The 26,206-nt window shown below is 62.1% G+C and overlaps 7 protein-coding genes across 7 annotated transcripts; all 7 read left to right on the top strand.

Annotated features, from left to right (window-relative positions):
• Window positions 1-696: 696 nt before the first annotated feature.
• LMXM_29_0320 (conserved hypothetical protein) lies at window positions 697-2,466 on the top strand (the record flags this gene model as incomplete). The annotated part of the gene is made up of 1 exon (XM_003877129.1): window positions 697-2,466. One exon carries the CDS (start codon window positions 697-699, stop codon window positions 2,464-2,466), a length of 1,770 nt encoding a protein of 589 aa, XP_003877178.1.
• A 1,140-nt stretch (window positions 2,467-3,606) lies between these two features.
• Window positions 3,607-7,584, top strand: LMXM_29_0310 (conserved hypothetical protein; the record flags this gene model as incomplete). Its single annotated transcript, XM_003877128.1, has 1 exon — window positions 3,607-7,584. One exon carries the CDS (start codon window positions 3,607-3,609, stop codon window positions 7,582-7,584), a length of 3,978 nt encoding a protein of 1,325 aa, XP_003877177.1.
• A 1,198-nt stretch (window positions 7,585-8,782) lies between these two features.
• LMXM_29_0300 (conserved hypothetical protein) lies at window positions 8,783-9,229 on the top strand (the record flags this gene model as incomplete). The annotated part of the gene is made up of 1 exon (XM_003877127.1): window positions 8,783-9,229. The coding sequence occupies one exon, from the start codon at window positions 8,783-8,785 to the stop codon at window positions 9,227-9,229; it is 447 nt and encodes a 148-aa protein (XP_003877176.1).
• Window positions 9,230-11,066: 1,837 nt separating this feature from the next.
• LMXM_29_0290 (hypothetical protein, unknown function) lies at window positions 11,067-15,632 on the top strand (the record flags this gene model as incomplete). Its single annotated transcript, XM_003877126.1, has 1 exon — window positions 11,067-15,632. One exon carries the CDS (start codon window positions 11,067-11,069, stop codon window positions 15,630-15,632), a length of 4,566 nt encoding a protein of 1,521 aa, XP_003877175.1.
• A 2,379-nt stretch (window positions 15,633-18,011) lies between these two features.
• LMXM_29_0280 (conserved hypothetical protein) lies at window positions 18,012-18,623 on the top strand (the record flags this gene model as incomplete). Its single annotated transcript, XM_003877125.1, has 1 exon — window positions 18,012-18,623. One exon carries the CDS (start codon window positions 18,012-18,014, stop codon window positions 18,621-18,623), a length of 612 nt encoding a protein of 203 aa, XP_003877174.1.
• A 1,218-nt stretch (window positions 18,624-19,841) lies between these two features.
• LMXM_29_0270 (cysteine peptidase, Clan CA, family C54,putative) lies at window positions 19,842-21,026 on the top strand (the record flags this gene model as incomplete). The annotated part of the gene is made up of 1 exon (XM_003877124.1): window positions 19,842-21,026. The coding sequence occupies one exon, from the start codon at window positions 19,842-19,844 to the stop codon at window positions 21,024-21,026; it is 1,185 nt and encodes a 394-aa protein (XP_003877173.1).
• A 1,809-nt stretch (window positions 21,027-22,835) lies between these two features.
• LMXM_29_0260 (putative Zn finger protein) lies at window positions 22,836-24,764 on the top strand (the record flags this gene model as incomplete). The annotated part of the gene is made up of 1 exon (XM_003877123.1): window positions 22,836-24,764. One exon carries the CDS (start codon window positions 22,836-22,838, stop codon window positions 24,762-24,764), a length of 1,929 nt encoding a protein of 642 aa, XP_003877172.1.
• Between the last annotated feature and the right edge of the window lie 1,442 nt (window positions 24,765-26,206).

Below are 26,206 nucleotides of genomic sequence, written 5' to 3'. Positions count from 1 at the left end.
ACCTCTGCAACGACTCGTCATTGCACGGATTGGGTGCCGCGTGTGTGAAACGGGCCACCGAGCAAGCCGTCACGACGGACACGCGATGGGGGCACCGCCCCGCCAACCGTGCTAGTGCAGCTGAGCGCGTAGCGGTGCGCTGCGCATGTGAGGCGCCTTTTTTGTCTGCTGTCGCTGCTTTCCGCACAGGCCATCCTCCACATAGTTGTGCAGTCAACGCGGAGCCACATCACTCCGTGACTCACCGCCCATACGTGACCCACGGCCGACTGCATACGATTCGGCGAGAACCCCGCTGGCAGACCGAGCCGCGATCTCGTATACCACTTGCGGAGGGGTGTAGCTGGCGACACTGGGAGGGGGGACGACAAGAAGCTGGAGGGACCAATGGCACCGCCGCGTCGTCTATGCGCAGACACAGCAGAGACACCTATCTTTGTGCGTATGTGAAGGGCGGGCTCTACGCCTGCCGGCGTGACCTCGTTGTTACTCTCTTCCTTCATCTATCTTTCTCCCACCGGTGAAGGTACCGACGCATTCAAAGGCGTTCACCGTCCGCGACTGCCGAGTTCTACAAACGGTGCACGCCCCCCTCCCCCACCGCTCCAGTGTCTCTAATGAATAGTACACACCACCTCTCTCTCTCCCAGCGTGCCACTACATCACACTCTCACGCCCCGACTCGATGCAAGCGTTATGCGGCCACAGGAGCGACTGACGGTGCTCTGCACGCTGCTGCTGCTGCTGGTGTACATGCTGTTCTCCGCCCCGCTGGAGTTTCTGACCGTCTTTTGGCGTCCCACCACCTCCGCCGCAGTCGGTGTCTCGTCGCCGTCCCCTCTGAAGCGTCTTTCCACGGGCTCGGCACCGGGCCTCTCCACCAACTACGCCTCCTTGTACCTCGGGGCCGCGGTTGTGTCGATGGAGCCGTCTTCATGCCACGGCGGTGTGGCGCTGATTAGTGAGAGCGTGGACAAGTACGTGCTGTGCCCCTGCGATGCACCTCGGAAGCAATTCGTGGTGCAGGTAATCCGCGATGTACAGGTGCGCTCTGTGATGGTGCGGAATGCTGAGCACTTTAGCAGCGGTGTGCGCAACTTCACGCTGCTTGGCAGTCTACAGTACCCGACGCCCACCTGGTTAGTGCTGGGGCACTTTGAGGCGGAGCAGCGGCGCGGTCGCCAGTACTTTGACGTCACCCCGCGCAGTCGAGTGCGCTTCATCAAGCTGCAGTGGGCGACTTCGTACGGACCGGAGCCGTGGTGCACGATCACTTCGTTCCAGGTGTACGGCATAGACGTTCTGGAGACTCTGACGCGGTACGACGGGGGCGACGACCTTGTCGCGGGCGAAGATGCCGCTGGCCCCAGCGGCGGCCTGCGCGACACGCCGGACATGAATCGTTTACATCTACCAGCGCTTCCCCCAACACTGGAGGAGGTGACGGCACCGTCCTTGGCTGGCAGCAGCGCAGCTCCGTCGAGGAACGGCGCCACGTCTGCGAAGGACGCCCGGATGCCCACACTTTCCATTGAGGAGCTTGCGGCTGGCATGCGGGACAGTGCCGCTGCGACTGTCGGAGCTTCGAGGGGAGTGGACGCCGATGACCTTCTCCTTGCACCTGTGGACGTTGGCGTGTCAGCCGAGACAGGGCCGCTGTCCCAGCCTGATGCGGATGCAAAGCTGCCTTCGCCAACCAACTCCATCGCACTCGCCGCGACCGCACCTGTTTTCCCGTCGCCGAACTGCAGCTCTGCGCAGCCCATTGGCTGGAACACGTCCCTCAAGTGCGCCATCACAGACCTGGCTGCTTTATGGGGTTCGTGTGCGGCGACCACGCCTGGCGCGTCCGACTTCACAGCTGTGACCACCCCCACTAGCGCCCCTACCTTGCCTGTGAGCACCTCCAGTCGCAAGGGCCTCTCCGCATCCGGGTCTATCTATCGAAGCCCCGCAGGATCTCTTCTTACGAACCTTCTTCGGCAGCAGCGCAGCACGCATCATGAGCTGACGCTGCTGATGCAGCGAGAGCGCCACCTGGCCCAAGAGCTCAACCGTACCCGCATCCTCCTCAGCGACTTCTACGCAAAGTACAAGGCAGCGGAGAGGGAGTCCAGCGAGTACCGCGACCGGCTGCACGGGTTGCAGTTAAATCTGCAACTGCTCCAAGAGCGTTTTCTTCTTCGCGAGCACAGCAACTGCGGCGGCGAGGGAGGCGGCGCAGGCAGAAGCGGTGGCAGCATAATGCGGAGCGACACAGCCATGGCGGTGACATCTTTCGTGTTATTGGCGCTGACCGGGATACTGATGCTGATGTACTCATCCTCATCATCGCGTTCTGTCGCTGGCTCCCCGAGTGGTTGGGGACGTTACTACAACATTGGTCGTGGCGGCGGCGAGGTGGGCTCGGGTGGCGGCAACGGGCCCCCGCTCTGGCCGCGACATCAGCGAGGCCGCGCAAGGTAGTGGAGTGATGTGCGCTAGGCTGGGATGGACGACTGCTCATGTGCTGTAGCGCCAAGCCGAGCGCGCTCATGTGCATCTCTCTTCGTTTGTTTCCTACTTGCCAAGAGTGCGTGGGCTTCTGCGTATGTGGGCGTGCGCAGTCTGCTAGGCATCCCACTAAGATGATCAACCACAGCAGCGAGCAGCGCCGCCGGCGTTGCGATGTGGCCGTGGCTGGAGGATACGAGTGCGGCCCCCTTGGTGCTTGTCTCTATCCCCTTTGCCTCTTCCCTCTAACCAAGGGCTCTCCACAGTACAGTGCATCGCGGCGCAACACTTGCAGTCCCGAATGCCCCCTCCAGCACATACTTTTAGCGATGCCAGAGCTGATGTGCCGTGCCTGCCGCCTCTAACGTCGTAACCTTCTCTGTCGTGCCTGGCGCTTCCTCTTACCTCCGTTCTCTCCCTCCTCTTCGGCTGTGTATGTCTGCCAATCATGTGCACGCGTGTGTACATCCGACCGTGCGGGCGGGCCACCGGCACCCCTTGCCACTTCTGCATCCCACTCCGGCGCACGCGCACGCACGCATGCACAAGCTCACACCCCAACGCACAGGCAGACACGTGCAACCGCCCCACACTCCTCATCGGGCGCGTCTGGTGTGTCTTGTCGAGTAGCCGCCGGATCGACAAGAGGGCTCTGTAGACAGGCACCGTAAGGTCCTCGAGTAGCGTATTCCTTTCTTCCCCTCCCCCCACTTGCCTCAGCACTACCGAAACTCATCCTGCACCAGGCGTCGGCGCCCACGCACACACTCACGAGGCGTGGAGAGGGATCCCTTGGTTCGCCACCACAGCGGACAAGCGCACACCTCGCGTCGGCTCTCCTGGTTTCTCTGCATTTCCATCACTCGCCTCGCATCTAAGCCGTCACTGGGAGGCTGGCACCTACCCTTCCATGCATACGCCGAGGGACAAGACCGAAGCATGAAGCAGGAGACTGTGTGCGCCTTCCCTGTGGAGCTCTTCTCAGTGAGCGACACGGGCGCCTCCTCTAGCAAGGGCGCGTGTGTGTGCGCCGTTGTTGCCCTTCCGTCTCGGCCTCCCAAGTACAGCCTCGTGTGCTACAGTGCGCAGCAGGTCACGTTCTGCGTGGCACGCATGAGCTACGTGGATGGGCACAACACATCGCTGCGCCTTCTCACTCATGCGTCATCGGGGCACATCTCCTTCAGCGACGATGCGGATCAGCGCTGGAGTGTCTTCTTCGCCGACGCGGCCCAGCAGACACGCTTCCTGGCCTGCTGCGTTGTATCATTCTACGTCCTCTTCGGTGCCCCGGGGGCGTCCGTTTTCAGCTACGACGTGAGCTTCCCGTCGTCGTCGCTCCGTCTCGAGGTCGGCGACAGAGCCCACGTGAGCTTCACCTCCTACGAGCTGACCGAGAAGGACAACACGTATGCTGTTGGCGCTCTTGGCGAACAACGAGGCGATGCAGCTGGCGGGACCACCACTTCTCAGCAACAGCAGCTCTCCTATGTGTTCCAGCCGAGTACCAGTGCGGCACAGCTTGCACAAGGCTCCTTCGGTTTCGAGGGCAGCGTCGTGGGCATGCGTGAGGAGGACGTGCGGGTCTTTGTCGTACCTGCGGGTTTCACCACACGCGTGTCGGACTCTCTCGCGAACGTCTCCGCACAGGGGCTGGTGTTTGTGGTCCGCCTGGTGCGGGTTGAGCACGTGGACGAGGAGCCGACGTCGGCAAGGCAGGCCGCTGACAACGGGCAAAGGGCACCACCCTCCGTGTACGCAGCGACAGAGGACGGGGACGCTAGGCAGGTGCCTGCGCGGTCGGAGCAAGCACTGATGGTTGTCGCGGCGCCGGCGACTTCTTCGGCTGCATCCACCGTCCCCGCGTTTCTGAGCACAAACGGCATCCCGGCTGAGCACATGTCGGTGCTCCGCAGGATAGAGCTCGGCGTCAACACGGCGGTCGCGACAGCACAGGACGTTCACGGCGTGACTGCCATCTTCTCCCAGGACTGGCACCGGCACATGGAGCGCCCAAAGCCGTCACTGCTGAGCAATCGCGCCCTCCTCGAGCAGGTGCAGCGGGTTGTGGAGGAGGAGGAGACGGCGCAGAAGCACCTTGACGAGTGCGACAGCGCCATGCAGGTTCTTGAGTCTCGCAGCAAAGAACTTCAGCAGCGTATCGATCGCGCTGTGAGTGACTCGCAGAGGCTGTTGGAGGAGAAGAACAACGGTGCCACCAAGGCTATGGAAGCGCGGCTGGAGCGGGAGCGGCAGCTCGTAAAGCTGAAGGATGAGCTTCGTGTGAAGGAACAGGAGCAGGAAGATCTACAGCGGCGCGTCGCAGCGCTGCGTCGCTACATCGACGCCTCAAGCGAGGAGTTGCGCCAGTTGCAGGGTCGCTTCGACGTTCATGAGATCCAGTCTAAGGGCTTGGCGGAGCGGATCTCTACGATTGAGGAGTCCCTCAGCGAAGAGCGGCGCCGCAGCGCAACGTTGGTCTCCAAGTCGTCCTCCACCGAGGAGGCGATTTGCAAGGCACAGGCTCAACATCGACTAACTGACGGGAAGCTGGCCGCCGCGCGCGCCTTGGCGGAGCGGGAGCGCCTGCGCTACCTGCAGGTGATGGAGGACGAGCGCAGCCACCGCGCCACCGACGCGGATATACTGCGTAAGGACATTGTTGATGCGCTGGACGCACGCGAGAGGCAATATCAGGTGGATCGCTGCCGACTTGCTGAGGAGCAGTTTATGCGAGGTCTGCGCGACGGCAAGGCGGAGGGCCGCCGGGTCGCAGAGACAGACCTGCTGGGACACCAGGACGAGCTGCGGCTGAACTTGCAGCGGGCCAAGACGGAGGTCGAAACACGCAAAGAGGAGGTACGCCGAAGCATCGAGTCCGCCATGGCACTGCGCCGCACTCTGGGTGGCAAGGTGACTGAGCTGGAGGCGCAACTCGCCTCCGCGACGCGCAAGCAGACGGATCTGCACTACAAGCTTTCGCAGTGGCAGACATGGTGCCGCACGGCGCGGGACACCGTGAGTCAGCACTGGCGTGCGCTGCTCAGCTACGCCACCCACCCGTGCACCCAAGATGAGCTTCTGAAAATGATGGAGGCGGTGCGAACCGCTGAGCAGGCGAGCTACGCAAGCGACGACGGCGACGAGGGCAGTGACGGGACTGGTGGCCCGGTGCGGGTGGATCTGCAGTTCCAGCTCGACCACTGGCGGCAAACCCGCATCCGCTGCATCGCGCAGCGCCAGCGATGGCTCTGGGATGACATGCTGGACCTATACACGAAAGGCGCATGCGTCCACTTCGACCGCGAGTGGCTGCATCCGCTAATAGCGGCGCACGATGCAACGTTAGAGGTGGTGGCGCAACTGTACGCGCAGAAGCACGGCGGCCGCGCGCTCTTTGACTGCTGTGCGGAGGAGGCGCAAGAGCGGTGGTCAGTGCAGCAGCAGTGGTGGTCGACCATTCACGAGATTGAGGAATGGTTGGCTGCTCAGCGCAGGGCGCAGGAGAACTTGAAGGGCGAGGAGGCGGCGGCACGCGAGGAGCTTTGGAAGGAGTACATGGACGGCGGCGAGGGGGTGGTGCAGCTCTGTGCATCGCAGCTGCGGGCGCAGGTGATGCTGTTGCATGAGGAGATGCAGGCACGAGATGAGCTGGTGTCCGAAGAACAGAGACGGCGGCGGCTACTGCCAGAAGAGGCCCAGCAGCAATGGGCTGCGGCATGTTCCTCTGCCCTGCGTCTGTTTGAAGAGGAGGAGGAGGCCGCCCGTGCCGGCCTGGAGGCGGAGGCTTACATGTCCTGCAGTGGCCTGGAATTTCAATGTGCCTACTCCCTTCGCGCCGCGCAGCAACTCAGTGCACAGCACGCGGAACAGCAGCGTCTCTTGACTGAAGAGACGGCGGCGCGGCAGACCTTGATGCGGGAGGCAGCGGATGCGGCAGAGCGCTGGCGCCTCGCAGCTGCAACTGCTGTTTCTTCTGTTGAAGCGGCGGCAGCACCGCCGATTGGGTCGCCACAGGAAGAGGGCGACCCTGCTACCGTCTTCTGCCCTTCACCTATGGAGACCATGCACAGCGCGCCATCGCCCCCTCCGTTGGCAGAGGAGACGTCAGCCAGCCCTCCTCCCTCACCTTGCAGCGCAAGCCACGCTCTTTCTCCACCGTCATCGACCCACGCCGTCGAAGGCCGAACGTCGACGGCTGATGAGAGCGCGACGACACCCGAGGCGGCCGGTGCGCCGGTACCTTCACACGGTGTTGCAGTTGCCAAATCATCCGTCGACCCCGCTGTCGCGCTGCAGCACGTGGACTCGTCACCAGCTCCACTGCCGCCGCCAGCGGCAGAGGTCGGTTTTGGCTTCGCCGATCCTCCGCGTGCTGCGTGGGGCGATCACAGCAGTGGGAGTGATGGATCTAACCGTCTGAGAGACGGGGTGCTGGCGATGACCACAGGCGCATTCTTCTCCAGTGAACCGCCGCCCCTTCCGCCGCCAGACGGAGCGGACGCCTTGTCGGAGGCTGTGACGGGGCCTAGTGCCAGCGCTTTTCATGCAGTTGCCACAGTCGCTGCTCCACCTCCGCCACGCCGCTCATTACACGCCGAATCCTCGGCAGCTCCTACACTGGCGATTACAGCGGAGTCTGATGACGCACCGCCGCCGTCGCCTGAGGCGGCAGAGGTCGACCGACAGCACATGTCTGATCAACGCAGCGCTTCGTCGGCGTGTGAGAGCACTTCTTTATCTTTGCGAACGCCGTCCACCTCTGCGGTGCAGAGGGCCGGTGATGCTGCTCCGCCTGTCACTGCGTTGCCGTTGCAGCGCGACCCCGCAGAGCGGGAGGAGGGGGCAGCGGCAGACAGAGATGCACTGTCCTCGACGCAGCGAAGGAGTCTGCGCTCGTTTGGCTCCGACTCCAGCGACATCGGTGAAGACCTCATAGGTGACATGGCTAGCGGTCAGGGGTCTCAGAAGTCGCCGACGAGCGTGCCACACTCTGCTCGCGGACCCACCACCAAGCAATCAACTGCAGGAAGCGCTACCCAGAAGCCGAGGCTGTTTGATAGTAGCAGTGGCAGTGAGCACAGCGAATGACGCGCGACACGATTTCCTTCTGCTCCACGCACCAAGTCGAGTGCTTCTCCCTCCGCCCGCTTCGCACTTGCGTGTATGTGTCCGGCGCCTTTTGTTTCGTTTTCTCTTACATAGTTGCTTCCGTGGCCCGATTCTCGGTCCTGTATTCGCGCCTTCTTGCGCTGTTGTTGTGCCGTTTCTCGTCAATCTTTCTTGGCCGCATTGCGCTTCTCCCTTCTCTCCTCCTCCCTGTCCTTGGCGCGCGTGCCCCGCTGGACCAGTGCAGTGCACTGGTGCCTCCCCGACTCCGCGGCGACGGCCCGTCGTTTCCTTTTGCCTTTTTCTCTTTCCGTCCTCTGGAACGGCGCCCCATCAGCGCCAGTTTATGTGCAAGCCGATGCGTCCACCCTTGGTTATCGCTCTGTCTGTCCCTCCCTCCCTCTCTACCCCCGCCCACCGCCCCTGAGCTGAGGAGCCTGCTCACCCCATCCCCGCGTCCTTCCCCCTTCTCTCTCTTCCTCTCTCGCATCGCTTCCGTGTGACCCTCGGCAGGCACACGCGCACGCGTACGCACGAGGGAGAGACAGGCGCACCCGCACACACCATAGACGCCCTTCACATCAGTTTCTCTCGCTTCCCGTGAGAAACAGTTTCTGTTGTATCTCCTTCCTCACTGGCCTGCTGGGTGCTGCACCGCAGGGCACCCGCATTGTGTCTGTGGGTGCCACCACCGTTACGTCGCCACCCACTGCCCTTCCCTTTCCGCACAGCTCCCGTAAGGGCACAGGCTCGCGAACTCGCCAGACAAGCGCCGACGAAAGTGGAAGAGCGAGCGCGCCACTGTCTCGTGCCCTTTTCCGGTTTCTCCTTTCGTGGCATCTTTTCTCGTACGTGCAGCACACCACACCCGCTCCGATAGAGCCGGCGGGCAAGAGGGGAGTGACGGGGGACTGTCGTTGGCGTCCGTATCGCTTCAGCGTGCGTCAAAGAGCGGACGGTGTGCGAGCGTCAGGCGACGTGGCTTGCAGAGTGCACCTGTGAAGGCACAGGCATACACGCTGACCCTCGCGCAGATACGAAAGGGAGGGAGCACCACACCGTGAAGCTCTCTCGCGAGTCCTGCGCGACGGCGGCCACATAAAATCCTCTGCGCCACAGCACTTTTCCTGATCTTCGGTCGAACGTGCGTGAGCGAATCCTGCGGACCGAAGCACGTTCAATGGCGTTATCAGGACTTCTCTGCCGTGCGAGCTGCTACGTGGCGCCGTCGCTGAGTGGCACGCGGCTCTACCGTGGTGTCCTGAGCCGCGCCTCCAGCACCGCGCTGGCGCTGCCCAACAGCGCCTCCTTGACCTCCTCCTCGGTGACGCCCTTGAGCTACGCCGGCTCCTTGCGGGAGGGCAGGCGCGGCTACGCTCAACAGCGCAACCCGCATGATAGTAACACGGAGGACATTTCCAACGCCTTCTTCGACGTTCAGGACGTGGACGCGGATCGTCTCACTCACTTTTACTGGGACTCCAACGACGACGCCGACACACCGTACGACACCGTCTCCCTGGACAGGCCCTTCGGTGAAGGGGAGGCGGACGAGTGGGCTGGTGAGTCGCTGGCCTTCGTGGACGAGCGCGACCAGCTCCTGCTAGGTGAGGAGTACCTCAAGTGAGCCTGGAGAGCAGAGGGAGGCTTGATTGGAGACCTGTGGGGTAGGTAGACGGGGGATGTTCGAGTGTAGACAGACGGTTTGGCCACAGATGCACTGGCGCATGATCTCCGTGGCTGTGGCCGCCCACCTGTACAGGTGCACATACACCCGCAGGGGTGCACTGCTGGCGCTTCTGTGCCTCGCGCAAGCACCGCAGTGGTGTTTTATGCGCTGCTGTTTGGCGGCTGAAGGCGGCCCTCGCCACCCCCATGCTTCTCTTGTCTCCGCCATCAGCCCCCCTTCTCCCTCTCCCGCCACTCTGCACAGACGTGATGTGCTTGTGGTGCTGCCGTCGGGAGTATCGCCGCCGGGGGCTCTTTTACTTTGTTGCGTGACGGACAAGTGGACCAATGCCCGCGTGCGTGCGTGTTCGTGTCTCACGCGTGCCTGAGCTCATAGAGGCCACACAGAATGATCACGGAGGGTGACGTAACAAACTCAGACGATGAAGCGCAGAAAAGCTTAAGCGAAGAGGCGAACTTCATCGCGCTTGTGCGGAGACAGTGAGGAGAGGGGAGGGGAGGGGGGCCAATATCAGCCGTGCAAAACGTGACTGTCCCCTCTCCCTCTACGAGTTCTGCCCACGCACGTGCCCACTGCCATACGCCGTGGTGATTACGATCCTCCAGTGAGACTGCGCTTTAGTACTCGTCATGTGCGAGGTGATGGACCCAGTAACCTTCACGAGCGGGCGTGCCATATCCTCCCCTCCCCCACGACTGCCAAGTGCCTTGGCCGCAGGATGCATCGCCCCCCCCTCTTCCACACTGCCTCAGTGTTCTTTTGCATGATCGCTGTCGACCGGCCACTCTCTTCTCGCTCTCTCGTGTTTCGCCCCTCTCGAATGCATCTGACCTACTTCCACCATACCTCCTCCCCACACACACGCACACATCTTGCCTTCGATAATTCGGTTACCCAAACGCGTCTTTTGGCTCACTGTCGCCCCTCCCTCGTTCACGAACTCCGCTCGCACGGATGTATGCGTCTTGACACGAATTTTCCTCCCCGCCAACCGCACCGCCGCACCTCGCGGACAGACACGAGGCAGCCGCACCTTTGCACGGAGTGTGCGCACCTATTCGCTTCTCTCCTGCCCTTCTCTGACGTTGACGCCTCTTCCCTTCTTTCTCCCAGCATTACATTATATATATATATATATAATACGCACACACACACCTATTAAATATATAGTCCCTGAGCGGCGTCTGTCTGTGTGTCTGTGCGTGTGTGTGGGCAATCTCGCTTTCATGAAAGCACCCTGCCCCACCTGACCACCGCCTTCCCGCTCACGACTTTCCCTCCCCCTCCCCCTCCCTTCGCCACTTCGAAGGAGGCACACGTTGGGCGTACTTTTCTGCTCTTTCTACTGCCTTGCCGCGCCTCTGTTGTTTGTCACACGCTCGCGCTGCTGTGAGCCCACCCGTCTCTCTCTCTGTGCGTGTGCGTGTGCGTGATCAGTCGAAGGCTTTGACACATTCTTCTTCCAGCCTCTCTCTCGAAGGCTCTTGTACCTCGTCTCTCCCTCCCCCTTCTCTGGCTCTCGTCTTGCTACAGATACCTTTCTCTTCTAGCCTCGTCGCACAGAGGAGGGAGACCCATCATGCTGCGTCGACGGGCTGGCCATGCCGGCGCGTGGTTGGCGCTGCTGCCTCTACTGCTGCTACTGGGGCCAAGCTGTGGCGGCTCTGGTGCCGCGCTACGTGCCACCGGACAGCCGCCACCCTCGAATGCGGAGCGAATCGCACCCGCGCTTACCGACGAGAGCATGAACGCGGTAACGGCCTTCACCAACCTCATGCAGCTCTCAGAGGCGGTGTTGGCGCCTGTTTGGAGTGCGGGTGGATTCGCCTACGTCGTGAAGGGCGAAACAGCAGAGAGCCCCGCCGGCCCTTCGGGTCCGGTGTGTGCGCATACACGCACATCTGCAGGCGGAATAACTGCTCCGTTCACCTTTTCCATGTTCGATGCGCAGTTCAGCCCTGTGTACCTCGTGTCGCCATCGGCGGCGGAGTCAACAGGTGATGCCGCATCGCTCACCGCCCGTGTGGCCGGCAGACTCGACCTGCGGCAAGGGTGCTACACAACGCTCACCACTCCCACTTCTCTGGGCACCTGCGCAGGAGTACTGAAGTCGTCGCCCGCACAGTGCGTGCTGGGCGAACTCGACGCGTTGCACGCCAATTGGACGGCACACTCCCTCGCCGCCACGGCGAATGCCACGCGCGACGACGAGTCACTGATCCTTTCCGCCAAGGGCTTGTGTGCAGCGGAGCTGCTCACGGCGTTTGTGAGCGACTACCTTCCCCAGCGAGCGTGGCTGCGGACTGCAGTGCCTCGTGTAGTGGACGCTCTTGCCCACGCTGAACAGGCAGCGCGCGCCTACAGCGCCGCCCCTCTGAACTTGTCGGATGCAGCGGAGGCAGCGGACATGCAGCGAGCGGTGGCAGAGCAGTGGGGCAGCTACCTGTGGTCCACGTACGTGCCGCAACTTCAGCGCAAGTGGACGCTGCTTTACCGCCTTGCCGTCGCAACGCTGACGCCGTCGCAAGTGGCGCCATCGCTCGACAACGCAGCGACTGAGCTCATCACGGGTGAGCCGGGACCTGCGCCAAAGGTATCGTGTCCAATAGTGGACGCGTGGCCGCAGCTGCGGTACTCTCTGACGAGCAGCAAGCGCGGACTTCGAACCTTCGCGCGTCTTGTCGTTTACATGGAGGACGCGCTCGACAGCCTGGAGGCGGCTTTATCCAGCGGCAGCGGTGCGGACACCCTCAGCGAGAAACAGACGGATGCGCTTGCTTTGCAGCTCCTGCAGCACACCTACTGCGTAACCACGACATACGTCTTTTCCGTCACCGCCCTCTTTGACGCACCGTTCCTGGACGCATCCTCTTCGGTGTGGGTGGAGCCCGCGACTCACATGCAGGCGTGGGCGATGCGGACGATGCGAGAGGGCTCGGTGGCGCATGCCATGGCCAATGCTACAGCATTCCAAGCGGCCACTACAGCACGCGTGACACGTTTGACTGAATCGCTGCCAAGGAGCGAGAAAGCGTTCGTGGCGTGTCTGGCCGCCTTTCTCGACGCAACGACACCTCTCACCTCTGTCGCAGTAACCTCTCCATCCGACTGTGCCCAGGCGCTGCTGAAGGCACGCGCAGAGGCCTCAGGGATCACCGTCAGGGACTCTCTCGTTCTTCTCTGGGACATGGATCAGATGCGTGCCGTGAAGCCCACCTCGGACACTGTGCCCGGTATTACGCGTTACGAGTCGACGGTATTGCTGCCGACACGATCCACTGACGCCACGGCTTCCGCCTCTAGCGAAGCCATCGCCTGGACGATGTTTCAGCAGGCGTCGACCAGCTTTACAAGCCAAACGTCTCTTTACACGCCGAGCGTCGTTGCCTCCGTGCCCAAGGAGCCGTGCACGGCTGACCCTGCCGCTCGCAAAGCTCTGGGCAAGACGTTGGGCCGCGCAGCGTCGAAGGAGGCCCGCCGCGGCATTCTTGTCGGCTCACAGGCTGCAGAGACATGCGCTGCCGGCACCTACGCAAAGCCCGACATGGCGGCTTGCGGGGCATGCCCGTCCGCCTGCTCAGCATTGCTGAGGGCCGGGACGCCTGTCTATTGCCCAGGTGACGGCCTCATGCACGGCTGCCCCGCACTTCCTGCTGGCGCTGTGCTCGCTGGCAGCCCCAGCCCAGGACTCGACAACGCCAAGGCTGCTTGCCGATACGCCTGTATCGACGTCTACCAGGCGCCGCTGCACAGCAGTTGCGTGTCGACTCCGGGCCTGTTCTACAACACCACTGCAGTCATCAATGACAAGCGCAACGGCGGCTGGTACGACACGTGTGTGGGGCCTGCATCGTTGCTGCCCTCCAGCTTCCCTGCTCAGTCGCACGACGCACGCGTGTTCGCGTTCGTTGGTAGTGGCACGACGGACGAGCCGATGTCGTGCCAGTTTGCGCTGATGCATCGCGTCGTGTCTTCTGCTGTGCCAGCGGAGGCGTTGCGGACGGTGGGACTGCTGCTGCAACCCCTCTCCGTCTCCGCTGCCTCCGCAACTGCGACGTTGTCTGCGGGTCTGCCGCCACATCACGACGGTGCTGCCTGGGAGGCGGCGATGCAGCTGAATGCCACGCTGCTGTGGGAGATGCACACGTCGCTACTTCGTTCTCAGCAGCGGGCGTCGGGCACCGGCGCTGCCAACACCTCTATTGCACATGTGCTGGTTGCTCTGCGAGAGGGTGGCGAGGGAGTCGCATCACAGTCGCGGTTGTCGTGGTCGCTTGTCTCCAGCTATCAGTGCCCCGAGGGCGGTGACACAGCCACCACCACCTCCGCCACTGGCGCAGCACCGCCCCCCTCCGTCACCTTCACGCTGCGGCTGTTGCTGAATGTGTCCATTTTAGCCACTCCGCAGAGCGCCGACGCCACCCCCGCCTCGGGCGACCGTACCAAGGCGCCTTCCACGGCCCCTGCCCCGTCGTCGCTCACGGTGCTCAGTGCCCCATGGCAGTGGAGTGTCACATCTATGGCTGTCGACCACCTCGCCAAGACCACCTACCGCGTCGTGCTGAGCCGCTCGACGAGCACGGTAGTCTTCTACAAGGATGGGGCGGTGCTTGGCAACCCGGTGACAGTGGACTGGCCGCTGTGGAGGCAGTCACAGATGATGTCCCCGCCGTCGGCCAAAACGACGATGTACCTCTCCGTGGCAGGGTGGGTGGCGGGCTACGTGGAGCGCGAGCAATGGGTGCTCAAGAGTCCACCTCTCCTCGCCAGCAGCAGCTCGAAACTCGCCGCGCTGCCACTGCACTACGACTACGTGCCAGGGATGGTGACACGACTCTCGAGCACGGCGTCCCCTGTCACCCCACTGCACGAAGCGCTGAGCAGAGCTGAGGCTACGTGGCGATCGCAGGCGGAGGCCTTTGTCGAGCAGCAAGGCAGAGACGTGGAGGCCCTTACAGACGTGCACTCGCTTGGCCTGTACGTGGCCCCTTTTTCTGCCGTCACCGCCAAAGTGAGTGCGGCGCTCAGCGCCTTGTCGGTGCGCCAATCCAGAGGACTCGATGGCGTTTGCCGTTCCGGCTATGGCTATGGCGTCGCGGCGGGTGGCACCTCTGCTATGCCTGTGTGTGCGGCGTGCACAAGTGGCTCCTACTCGGTGTTGAGCGCCACACCGGAGCGCAACACGTGCGCGTGCGTGCCGCAGCGTGCCTTGGGCAACGTGACGTCTTTGTCCGGTCAACCAGTGCGTGCGTGTCTACGCCGTCCAGCCGGCCCGGCCGCACCGCGCTCGTACCTGCGATCGCCAGGCCGTCTTCTTGTGGACTCGAACGTGGTGGCCGGTTATGGCATCCCCCTCGGCGGGTACGGCAGGGGCACCGGCGAACCCGCCACGGGGCTGCCTGCGACGACGTCGCTGGAGGGGTCAGTGACCTGCATGTACGGTCTCACCGTTCCGCTCCTGACGATCACTGCAACTACCGAGTCGCTTGACCTCTCGGTGGCCCTGCAGTACACCACGGGCCTCGGCGCCGAGGAGTGCGGCGTGATGGCAGCTGCCCGCGGCGGGGCCACAGCCGTAACTACTCAGCCCACTTACAGCGCCCTCTCCAGCTACAGCCTCCAGCTGCGTGCATCGCGCCTGCCCACCCACACCATCACGCTGGCCAACAACTCGAGGCTCTTCATGAATCAGACGGTGCTCACGGTCGGCGTGCGAGACTACGTCCTTCTCTCTCAATACGCCATGGATTCACTCCTGCACATGCGCGGGATCTCCGAGTACCATGCCGCCTTCCTGACGTACATGCTCCGCTGCGCAACAGTGTCGGCCGTGCTGCGGTGCGGCTCGCCTCTGCGCGACGCCGGCAATTTCATCTGGGCAGGTTCCTCATCGCTCGACTCAGCCGTGTTGCGCGTCAACCTCACCGGAATGATAACGGAGGAGTGCCAGGTGTCTTTCACGGTGCGCAGCGCCACTGCGGCCGCGAGTGAAGCTTCCTTCCCCTACACATCGTGGCCGTACACCTACTTGGCAACGGAAGCGAACGCGTCGCTCTTCTTCGAGGCATCGCCGACGCTGCACTACACGCTGCTCCCATCGGTGGAGGCTTTTGAGACGGGGAAGCTGCGCTACGAACCGCTGGCGGAGAGCAGCAGCCTTATAATCTCCTTGATCATGCTCGCGTTCTCTCTCCCCCTCATCGGCATAATCTTGATCAGTGTGCACCCTCCATCTTTCCAGCCGCTCTCCTGGCGCCCCTACGAGCGCGCACGAGCGAGGCGGCATTGCCAGCACCGACAGCGGCACAGCGTTGCATGCTCGGAGAGAGGTGCCAGTTGAAAGCGAGGAGAAAGAGGAGGGTGGCGACGCAGTGATCGAGGGCCTCCGCTATTCTTCTCCCCCAGACTCTTCAACTCACCCCGTACCATGGCACGCTCGCACGTGCAGACACGCAGCAGAAGGCGCGCTTCTCGCGCGGCACACAGAGACGTACGTACTCTGTGGGGAAGGGGGGACTGGCCGGCGTTGCCTGTCCGTCTCGCCACCGACCATCTCGCGACGCTTCCCTGCTCTCTCGATGTTTGTTTCTTTCAAATGTGTTTTCGAGTGTTCATGCTTCGCTTTTCATCCGTGTCCTCCGGCACTGCCGCTGCGACGGCCCGCTTCTCCCTGCTGGGCGCCCGCCCCCCAGTCCACGGCCGCCCTCACCGATTGCGACTTTCTCGGAAGATGACTTTGTGTCTTGCTTTCTTTTTTGAGCGCATTTGTGTGGACGGGGGCAGACGGTCGCCTGACAAGCACACGCGCACCCGCATGCCCATGCGAAGCGGATGAGAGGCGGGCTGGACGGGGGGGGAGGGGTGGACGGAGAAGGCAAGGAGAGAGAAGGTCGAGACGAGCGTGACGCAGTGGACAAAGAAAGCCAGGAGGGGCGGATGTGTGCCTCTCTGTCTCTCGTGCAGCCCCTTGCTACTTCCTCTCCCTCTCCCGGAGGCATCCCGCCTGGTGGTCACGCAGACGGCGAGACACGTACTCGCTGGCTCATCTGTTATCACGAGCAGGCACACACACAGAAGTGTCCTCAGACACGACGACACGCTCCTTCCTTCGCTCTTTCGCTTTCACCGTGGCCTTTTTTTTAGATGAGGAGACTGCGCAGTCTGTGCGCGTGTTGTTGACACGTCCGCGCTGCTGCGCATCTCTCTCCACCGCCACGCCATGCATGCATGTTGGCGGCCTCTTTTCTTTTTTCAGATGCGCCGACCCTCGTCTGCGCGACGTGTGCTCGTCACCTTCTCTACTCTTTTATTTTCTTCCCGCTTTGGCAGATGTGTGCCACGTCGCGTTGTGCTTGCGTGTGTGTCTGTGCGTCGCTCGTTTCCGGGCGAGGACGGCGGAGATGCACTCTGGAGCGTGTTCAGAAAGACGGCCTCCTCACGTCTCCCTCTGATGAACGGCCAACTCCGTCGAGGAACAGAGGCGAAGAGGGGCGCCATATCTCGTCCTCTTCTCCCTGCACCTCACACCACCCCCTTTGCGAGCACACCCGCCCGCAGCCGCGCATGGGCAGCAGCATCCTGCACAGCCACAGCAAGCGAACCGAAATCAGACACATCACGGTTTTCTCTTCTCCTTTGCCGTGGTGTGCGCTGAGGATTAGGCGCACGCTGTCGATGTGAGCCATCATGCCGCATTTATTCTTTTCTTTGGTTCAGGCCGGCCTCCACCCTCCCTTCTGCTTCACTGTGCGGGCGTGTCTATGGAGGTCGTAGGAGTGGGCCCGCATCGCACAATCGGCACACATGTAGTGCAAAGGGTGGCGGGACGCGCGCGAGGCGGAGGCGTGAGTGCGCCTTCTTCTTCTTTTCCCCCCTCCCCCCGCGATGGCACCAATAGGATACGAACGGGTCTCTCAGGATCGTGCAACTAACCGTCATCACCGCTACTGCTCCTCTCATAACCACCCATACGTGTTCTCTCAGAAAGGTAGGCGCAATGCCAAGCCTACACAGACCAAACAGTGAACGCATACCCGTACCCCGCCGCGGCGCTGCCTGAAGGTAGCACAACATAGCGCCTCCTCCTATGCCGACACATGGTGTGTTGAGGACGGTTACGCTGTACAAGGTGGCGAACCGGTGCCACCTCGCCGTCATCGCAGGGCTTCTGCCAGGAATTGTTGCGACACGCTTACACATCGGCCCACTACAGCCCAGGCCCTCTCCCCCCTCCTATGGCTGTCCTCTCTGCTCCGGTTGCACGTTATATCGCTCCTTACGGACGCGCGTCGTTCTACGGAGAGAATGCGGGCTGTGGGGTGGGGGGGCGGGGGTGGCTGTAGGGCAGCGGGCTGCAGCCTCCTCTGCGCGGTTCCCTGGTATCCACCGGTGCCGCACGGCACTGCTCAAACTCTCTTCACGTCTCTGCATTTTATTTTTGTTCGAGGTGCATGTCCCTAACCCCCACTACCCTCTCTCCCTCTCCTCCTCGTGCCAAACGCGCCGTTCAGCTCCGGCGCGCGCTCTTGGTTAGCACAACAGAGGTCCCTGCGAAGCACAGCTAACAATCGCTCGCCGCGCTCTGCCCGGTGGCTGCCTGTGTTTTGGTGTTCGTGTCGTTGGCGTTGAGCGTGTGAGGGCTCTTTTTACGCTCCCGCGGGGTTGGCGCGAGTGCGCCCCCGTCTTTTTCTACCAGCGCATTCCTTGCCCTGCCAACAAAATGAATCTCGTGAGGCAGCTCGGCCTGCCTCGCAGCAGTGCCGCCATCATCATGGCGGCATCAACCGCTACACTCACCGTTCCATGTCGTGCCATGCACGGCAAGCCGGCATCGGGACACAAGGTACGCACGCAGCACAGCCGTCGCTGGTGGATGCAGTCCAAGGCGCGCCACCTCACCGCCGTCCCGCATGAAGAGGCTAGATCACGCCCGCACTTCCCCGCCTACACCGAGGACGTTGACCAGCCAATGGTCGTGCCCGACGGTGCGTGCTGCTTTAACTGCGATAAACCGATCGATGGGGACGACATCAACACCTACGTGTGGGTCCCGTCTGGCAATGCACGGGTGCCGACGACGCAGGGGTACTTTTTCCATGTGAAGTGCTTCAAGTGCTGGAACTGCAAGTACCGCATTATACACAACCAGTTCTACTCGAAGGACGGACGCGCGTGGTGTCTATCGTGCGCGCTCGGACGCGACATTCGGGTGCCGACGCGGCGCTGGCACACTTCGTACGTCAATACACATCGCACGGGCTCTCGCCTGACAGGGCAGTTCTTCCCTCGCCACCGCCATCAGATGGAGTTCCTCTTTAGCCCAAAAGAGTAGAGGGATGGAAAGGTGTGCCCCGGTAGCGTGGGTGGTGGGGTGCAATGTGTGTGTGTCTGGAGGAGGGGGGGGGCACGTCATTCACATGCGAACACACGCACGCGCCTGTCGCGGGGGAGGTAGCACTTATGAGAGAGGTGGAGTGTGCGTGCGTCACGAGCCTCTGCTCCCCTGGTTTCCTCCCCCAATTCCTCCACGCCACCACGAGGTGCGAGGGCAGTGAGTGTTGTTCTTGAGGGCTTCACATCCTCATCAGCTTCCATGTGCGCACAGAGACGAGCACAGATGAGTGCTCTCTTGCCTTGTCTGGCTTCCTTCGCCCTCCTCCCTCGCTGATTGCCGCCGCGCTGTGCTCGCACGTGCTTTTTGGGCGGCGTGTCTGTTGCACGAGGGGTTTGGAGCACATCACCGGCGGCTGACAGACTCGGATAACCTCTACGAAAACACGACGACGAGGGAAATGCTGGGCGAACAAAGCGGAATCCCGTGAGTGTGCGCTGCGACGTGTCTGTGCATCGCAAGCAAGATCTCTGCATGGGTGTGCATAGATTCAGCTTAGGTGCTGCACAGTCGTGCAGCGACTGCCGCAGAGGAGGGGGGTCGAGGGAGCCTGTGATCTCTCTCGATGTTGACGGCTCCGCACCCTTACCTCTTCTGTAGAACTTGTGAGCCCTTTCTGCTCTGCCCGAACTTTCCATCTCCACGTCCTCCTCTGCACCTCCGCTCTCTCTATCTTTAGCGTGTCTGCGGCACGCGCAAACCACTTGCCACCCCCCGACGCGCGTCACACACGACGCGTTGTTCTGCCACCCCTTCTTGTCCCAAGGGCGACTATGTGCTGAAACTCAGGCTGCTCCTCCTCTGACCCCCCTCCCTCTTGCCACATTCCTTTCTTAGCCTCTCACCGTGCCCACGTTACTGCACCTGTCCCAGTGCAGCTGTCCAACAGCCGAGCAGAAGCCGAGGGGAGTCATTGGGCTCGTTGTTGAGGCCCACCAGCGGCCGCGTGCTCGGCCACTGCGCGGCAGCACGAAGGCGACGGAGTTCGAGAGAGAGAGGGCGACTCCTCGCCGTGTGTGGCCTATCCAATCATTGTGCTTGTTTCTGGGCGGTACAGCAGCACATCGACTCTGCCAGGTGTTATGTCCTCCCCCTCTCCCCTGCTGCTGCCTACACTCGACCTGACTGCCTCCCCCCTCCCTGCCCCAGCATACATTAATGCTCCGCTACGTGCAAGACTTATGGAGCGCCTTCTTCCCCACGGAGGCGGTCTTTCCACTCCAAGTCGTCGGCAGGTCTGGCGCTGCCGTAGAATCGCGAGAGGAGTTAGAGAAGGCACTCGCCGACACATTCCTCATCTTCACGTACCGGGACGGCTTCGAGGCGATCCCGGCCGTCACGCGCCTGATCGAGACAGACCAGGGCTGGGGCTGCCTTCTGCGCACCTCGCAGATGCTGCTGGCTCATTTCTTGTGGGTTCACGGCCGTCCAGCGGATCGAAAACTTTCTCTCTTCTTCGACCACAGCGCCGAGACGGCGCCGTTCTCGATCCACAACATGATCCGAAGTGTATGGAATCGGCGGGCGTTCAAGGCGGAGTACTGGAGCCCATCGCAGGGCTGCGAGGCCATCAAGCGGACGATGCAGGGTGCCGTCAAGACGGAGCAGCTGCAGACGCGCGTGATGGTGGTGACATCCACAAACGGGTGCATCTACGCCGATGAGGTGCAGCACACCTTCAAGCAGGGGGCGGATGTGGTGCTCGTCTTGGCCTCCGTGCGCGTGAGTGCTGCGGCACAGCTGACGCAGGAGAGCTACCTCCAGATAGAGAAGCTTATGGAGCAGCCGCAGTGTCTGGGGGTTGTTGGCGGAGTACCGGGACGGAGCTACTACTTCTTTGCTCACAACCAAACACAGCTCTTCTACCTCGACCCGCACCAGCGAACCGCTGCCGCGCTGCTGAATGAAGGGCCGTCCGCCGCGGTCTCTGTCACGCCATCCGTCGCCGATGTGCGCTGTGTACATTGGTCACGCGTGGACACGTCGCTGTTTCTCGCCTTCGCCGTTACAACACGCGATGAGTGGGCCGCGCTGGAGGTGCATCTCTCTAACAGATTTATGCACGTCGAAGCGCAGCAGACGCAGCGCGACTGCGATCAGCTCGGGCGTGCGCGACCGGGGCACACCGATGGCACCTTTGTGTCCCCGCTGCAGAGGGGCGATAGTTGTGGGATTGGCGGCGCGTTAATTTCCGAAACGGCCCCACTAGCACACCGACGTACGTTGCGGGTATCTCGAAAGAGGCTCAAGGAAGGTGAGGTAGGTACCGCCACCGCTGCTACAGCAGAGGGGAATGATGGTGAGGACGTGCTCGACACGGACTCGTGGGAGTATCTGGATTGATGCTGCTGCTGCTGCTGCACGTGCCCACCTTCGTCGCCCGCCCCCACCCCCCTCGCACTCTTTTCTCGACGAGCGGCCGACGTTGTCCGCCCATGCAGCTGCTGCCACTTTACTCGTTTCATTGCCCCCCCCCTCCCCTCGATCAACAGCTGATTGCTTATTGCGTGTTGCCCCCCCCCCCTCCCCCACCCCACGGACATTCTTGTCCTCGTTGCCGTTTCCTCGCGCTTCTCTGTACCGCTTTACGAGGGGCCGTCGCTCTCGTTCTCTCTGTTTTCCATGCAGTGTCTGCTACTACGTGTGTCTGGGTGTGGGGTGTGGTGGTGGTGGTGGTGTGTGGGGGGACAGTTTTCTTTCTTCTTCGACCCTGTTGTTGTCCCGCAAGTGCTGCAGAGCTCATCGGCCCCTCCTCATCCCCCTCTCGTTGTTCTGCAACGATGGCACTCTGGTCTCACTCATGACGCTTGCACGCGTGGGCATACTCCCATGCATGCACAAGCGAGACACAGCACTTCTACTCTCCTCTCGCACCACAAGACGACTTACGCATACCCATGGGTACGAGCAGGAGCGGTGCCGCTGAAGTACCGCAGCACATCTTGCGTGGTTTCACGGCTCTCCTTTACTATTCGAGCGTTGCTCTCTCTGCCTCGCTCTGTGTGTGTGCGCGTTCATCTGTTTCTGCCGGATGGTAGAAAAAACAAGAGTCACTGCCGCCATACGTTGTTGTCGGTCACCCTCCCTCCTCCACAGCGGTCACCGTGTGCTTGAACAGACATGCGTGCGTGTGGACTGGCACACACACGCCCTTCTCCGCGTCCATTTGCGTGTACGTGGCGTGGCCCGCATCCCCTGAGGATGCACCGTGTTGTGAGCGCCTGCGACTTGCTCCTGTATGCGCCTCTCTCACGCCTTTTCCTCTTTCTTGGCTTCTCGACCCGGACGTTGTCGTTGCCGCGGGGGGGGCGTTGGCGACGGCGATGGCTGCAACGCGTGCCTGCGCACCTCTCTCTTGACGCACATACCTGTTTTCTCTGTTGCAGCAGTCAGACTCGCACAGACGCGGAGCCCGTGTGGAGGTGTCCCCACGCCCTTCTTGCACCGCCCCTCACCAGCGCCGTCGCAGAAGGTTGTGCACAGAAGTGGCGCAGTTCTTTCGCAGGCTGCCATTCGCCGCCGACCAAGGAAGAAAGCGAAGAGCGCTGTGTGTTGTGCCGCCCGTGCTCAACGCTGTACCACTCTTGGCCCACCGAAAGGCGGCAGCCTTCGCTCGCGCGCGCACGCACGCACTGAGGACCTTTGCCGCTCTGTGCCCTGTGTAGGCCTCGAAGCTGTTGCTCTGCGCACGCCAGTGAACGCGAGACTCGGCGGAGGCGTGTCACAGGGCTTATTGGCCCCCCAACCCCCACCGCACTTTCCATCTTCACTGCTCTCCGCGACGCAGCGAACTTGCCAACGGTCGCGTGTGCGGAAAAAAAGGGAACGATGCTGCGAAGAGTGAGATGGCGTCGGCTCAGCGACCACTGTTGCGGTCTCTTACAGACGATGTTCGCTACTGTCGAGGCCCCACAACACTCTGCCCGTGGCTGCTGTACATGCAGCGCACTGTCCCGTGCTGTCTCCACAACTTGTCGGTCGTCCTCCTCGTGCGTGACGTCGCCACTTGTGTTAGTCTCTGTAGCTGGTGCATGTAGCGGACTTACCACTGCAGCTCTACGCACTTCACTTCGGTGCGCGTCAGGTTTGGCAGGTTCATCGGCGAGCCCCCAGTTGGCAGGCAAGTCGCTGCACTTTGAACCCCCATCCTCTATGTCGCACAGCGCTCTGGCCTACGCCGCATGTCCAATGTGTACCCGGGTCGTGCACATGGGACAGATGCTGCACCACATACTCTCGACGCACAAGGAGCAGGACCCGGCATACTGGATGCGCCTGTGCAATGCACGGCTGGCCCTGTACAAACGGGTGACCGGCGCTCCCCTCGAAGGCGCGGCGACCATGTGTAGCGCTTCCTTGGCACAAGGAACTGCGGGTGTCGCAGACGCCGCGAACTCTGAGGCGATGGTGCCAGATTTACTTTCGCTTTCCACTCCTCTGAGTGCGCACGACGCACTGCGGCCATTCTTGCCGACCGTCTCCGAGACTGGGACCTACACATGCAACTGGTGCACTGTCAGGAGCGTCGCCTTTTCGAGCCGTGACGCCTTCCTTCTCCACGTTGCCAAGGATCACCCGAAGCTCGACTTTGACGTTGTGGAGTCGCTTGTTCCTCAGCCTTTCACGGTCTCGCCCAAATCGGCACTCAACAAGGGCACAGACTCACCCGCTCCAAGGGCGCCAGCGGCAGAGAGTGACGTGGCGATGTCGGACTCGTGGACGCGGCAGCAGCGCGGCGGCGCAGGATTCGTTGGGGCGGCTGCCAACTCACATGCGGCGGAGGGGTTTCTGGATGTAGCGTACCCGGTGCGCCGCATGCCTGGCGTGCGCACCGTGGAGGACACGAACGTCGTGACGGTGAAGCCGGAGGTGCACCAGGTGGGCACCACTGTAGGGCGCGTAGGTAGCAAAACGTTCGATCCCGCCCCCATCTCCACTGGGGGTAGGCGGTCCCAGGCCGCCGTCTTCGCCTCCTCTACGGCCAGCGCTACGGAAGTGGCGAGGGACCTGCACTTCGATAAGGACCGCTTCCCGTGTGAACTGTGCTTCCGCGTCTTTGTATCGGAGCTGAATCTTCTCCAGCACCTCGAAAGCAAGCACACCAACCCCACCGCCTTTACCTCGGCAAGCGACGCTGGCGTAGAGCGTGCAGCGCCTCCCGGCACTGCTTCCACATCATCGACCGCTGCGGCGTCGCCGTCGTCGTCCGCGGAGGTGTTTGTCGTATGTGACCGCTGCCCAGAGCGAAAGAAAGTCTTCCGCTCGTCGTCGGCCCTCTTTTCACACATCCGCTTCCGCCATCCTTCGGAGGATGCGGCGTACGAAACGGAGCGGATGATCGAGGAGCAGAAGCAGAGTCGCATGTTTCAATGCCCGCAGTGTAGCTATCGCTACCTAGATGCGGCCAGACTTGATGCGCACATGCGTGACGCGCACGGAGTTGTGGGCTGCGCCGGCGAGAAGACTATCCCGGGAGGACACGTCGTCTCAGGAACGGCGCAATGGCATGGATCTGCTGAACCGAAGACGGCACAGCCATCCCTCTTCTCAGCGCTGCCACCGCTCACGGCGCGGACACGATTTTGGTGCAGTGTGTGCGAGAAGGGCTTCGCAAATGCGTCAGCGCTGTACGCGCACACGGAGTCGAAGCACACCATCGTCGCCAGCCTGTACCCCTGCCCCGCCTGCAAGCGGGAGTTTCGCGATGTTCCGTCGCTAGAGGTGCATGTCCAGGTTTGCCACAAGAACCTCAGCCTCAAAGATATGGGGCTTCAGTCGTCCGTAGAGTGCCCCGACTGCCTGCGACACTTCCTCAACTACGAGTCACTGCACGATCACGCCGTTCGGCACCACGGCAAGAGCGCCATCGCGCCTGTCCGCAGCTTCCTAACCCCTGTGTCGGCGTCCACCGCGGGAGATGGAGTCGGAGTTGCTGCTGTTGCTGCTGCTGTACCGGTATCCGGCATAAGCACTGATGCCTCTGGCAGCACGACGTCACCCCTCGCCGTATCCGCTCCACCGAAGCCGCGCAAGGTAACTCGACGTAAGAAAGACCCATCCAAGGCTGCCACCGAATCGTAGCGTGCGAAGGAAAGTAACGCGAAACGGCAGAGGTTCTGCCTCAAGCCTGCGAGCAAGGCAACAACGGGTCCTTTGATTCTGTGCATGCTCGAGTGCCCTGCCGTTTCGCCGTCGCCTCTCTGTCGCACTCGCTCGCTCGTTTCCCCCATCACTCGAGCGTGCGCCGCGCTCCTCTTCACAGCCTCGTCGTTGGTCCTCTATTTGAGCTTGCGTGTACACTTCTCTGCGCCGGGTGGGCGGAGGGGTTGGTTGGTTGGGTGATTGGTGGTGGTGCCGTTTCACTGTCTCGTGTGTGATGCGGCGGCGCGCTCGTTCACGGTTGTGGCTGGCGGGATGAGCGGACGGGCGTCCGGCGCCTCGTGTTTTGTTGCTTCGCTCGTGCTAGGTGGGCTGCACGTGTCTGTGCGCTCTCAGCAGATTGTGAGGAGACTACAAGGGAAGAACACAACTGCATCGACGCACATGCGCACCGAGAGTGGTCCCGGTTGCACACCCATGGAATGGCATGGACAGTGCGATTCGGAGTGACACCGCACAAGCACGACAAGCGCAAAGGCAAGTGGCCCGCCTTGAGGGCGGAGACGGGTGGATGGGGAGATGAGGTCAGAGATCATCCTCTGTCTGTTTCGGGTGCTGGTGTGCGCCTCACCTGCGGCTCCACCCATCCCGCTCAACATTTCGCACCTCCCTCATCCTCTGTGCACTCTCATGCTCTGCACCGTTTTCTCTCTTGGGCCCCTTACTCTTTATTGCTGCTGCTGCGTTGGCCGCTGCCTGTGTGCGCCTAACTGCGTGCGCTGCATTCCTCGGCATCCCGACTGACCATCGCCGTCGCTGCTTCACTTTTCCGCTGTTGGTGCTTGTGTGTGTGGTTGGGTGGGTGGGTGCGGACCAACTACAAGCACAATATGCCCCACGGCCTATTGTCGCTACAACGGTCATTTCCATCCTTCCAGATTCCATAAAAGCGTGCGCGCCCACCTCTCTCCTAGCCCCCTTCGCGCCCACCGCCCTTCCACCCTCGTCCGCGCAGAGACGCACACGAGGTGCACGCCGCGCAACGCACAACAGTGGCACCAGCACAAAGGGAGGCGAGCGACAGCTTTAGGGAAGGCGAAGACCGCGCGCGACACCGAACCAACTCCACAGACGCACGCGCACACGAGGGACGAAGGGACGGCACCCTCTCCTTCCACCCACGTACCTTCCTCGGATCGCCATCTGGACTACACATACAGGGAGAAAGGCAAAGCCACGCCGTGAGGTGAGCGGAAGCAGCTGCACAGATCGCTGCCGGCGGGTGTGCACGCGTGGCGCGACACCGCACGGCGTGCCATCGGTCAGGAAGAGCGGGATCGACCTGACCATTTTTCTATTGCTCGCGTGTGCGAGGTGGACTTGATTGCGTTGGCGGTTTACTGGGCGCACACCTTCACAGCACA

The sequence above is a fragment of the Leishmania mexicana genome, chromosome 29 (assembly GCF_000234665.1).
Source record: "Leishmania mexicana MHOM/GT/2001/U1103 complete genome, chromosome 29".
Classification (NCBI taxonomy): domain Eukaryota; phylum Euglenozoa; class Kinetoplastea; order Trypanosomatida; family Trypanosomatidae; genus Leishmania; species Leishmania mexicana.
This window is presented reverse-complemented; position numbering and strand designations above follow the sequence as displayed.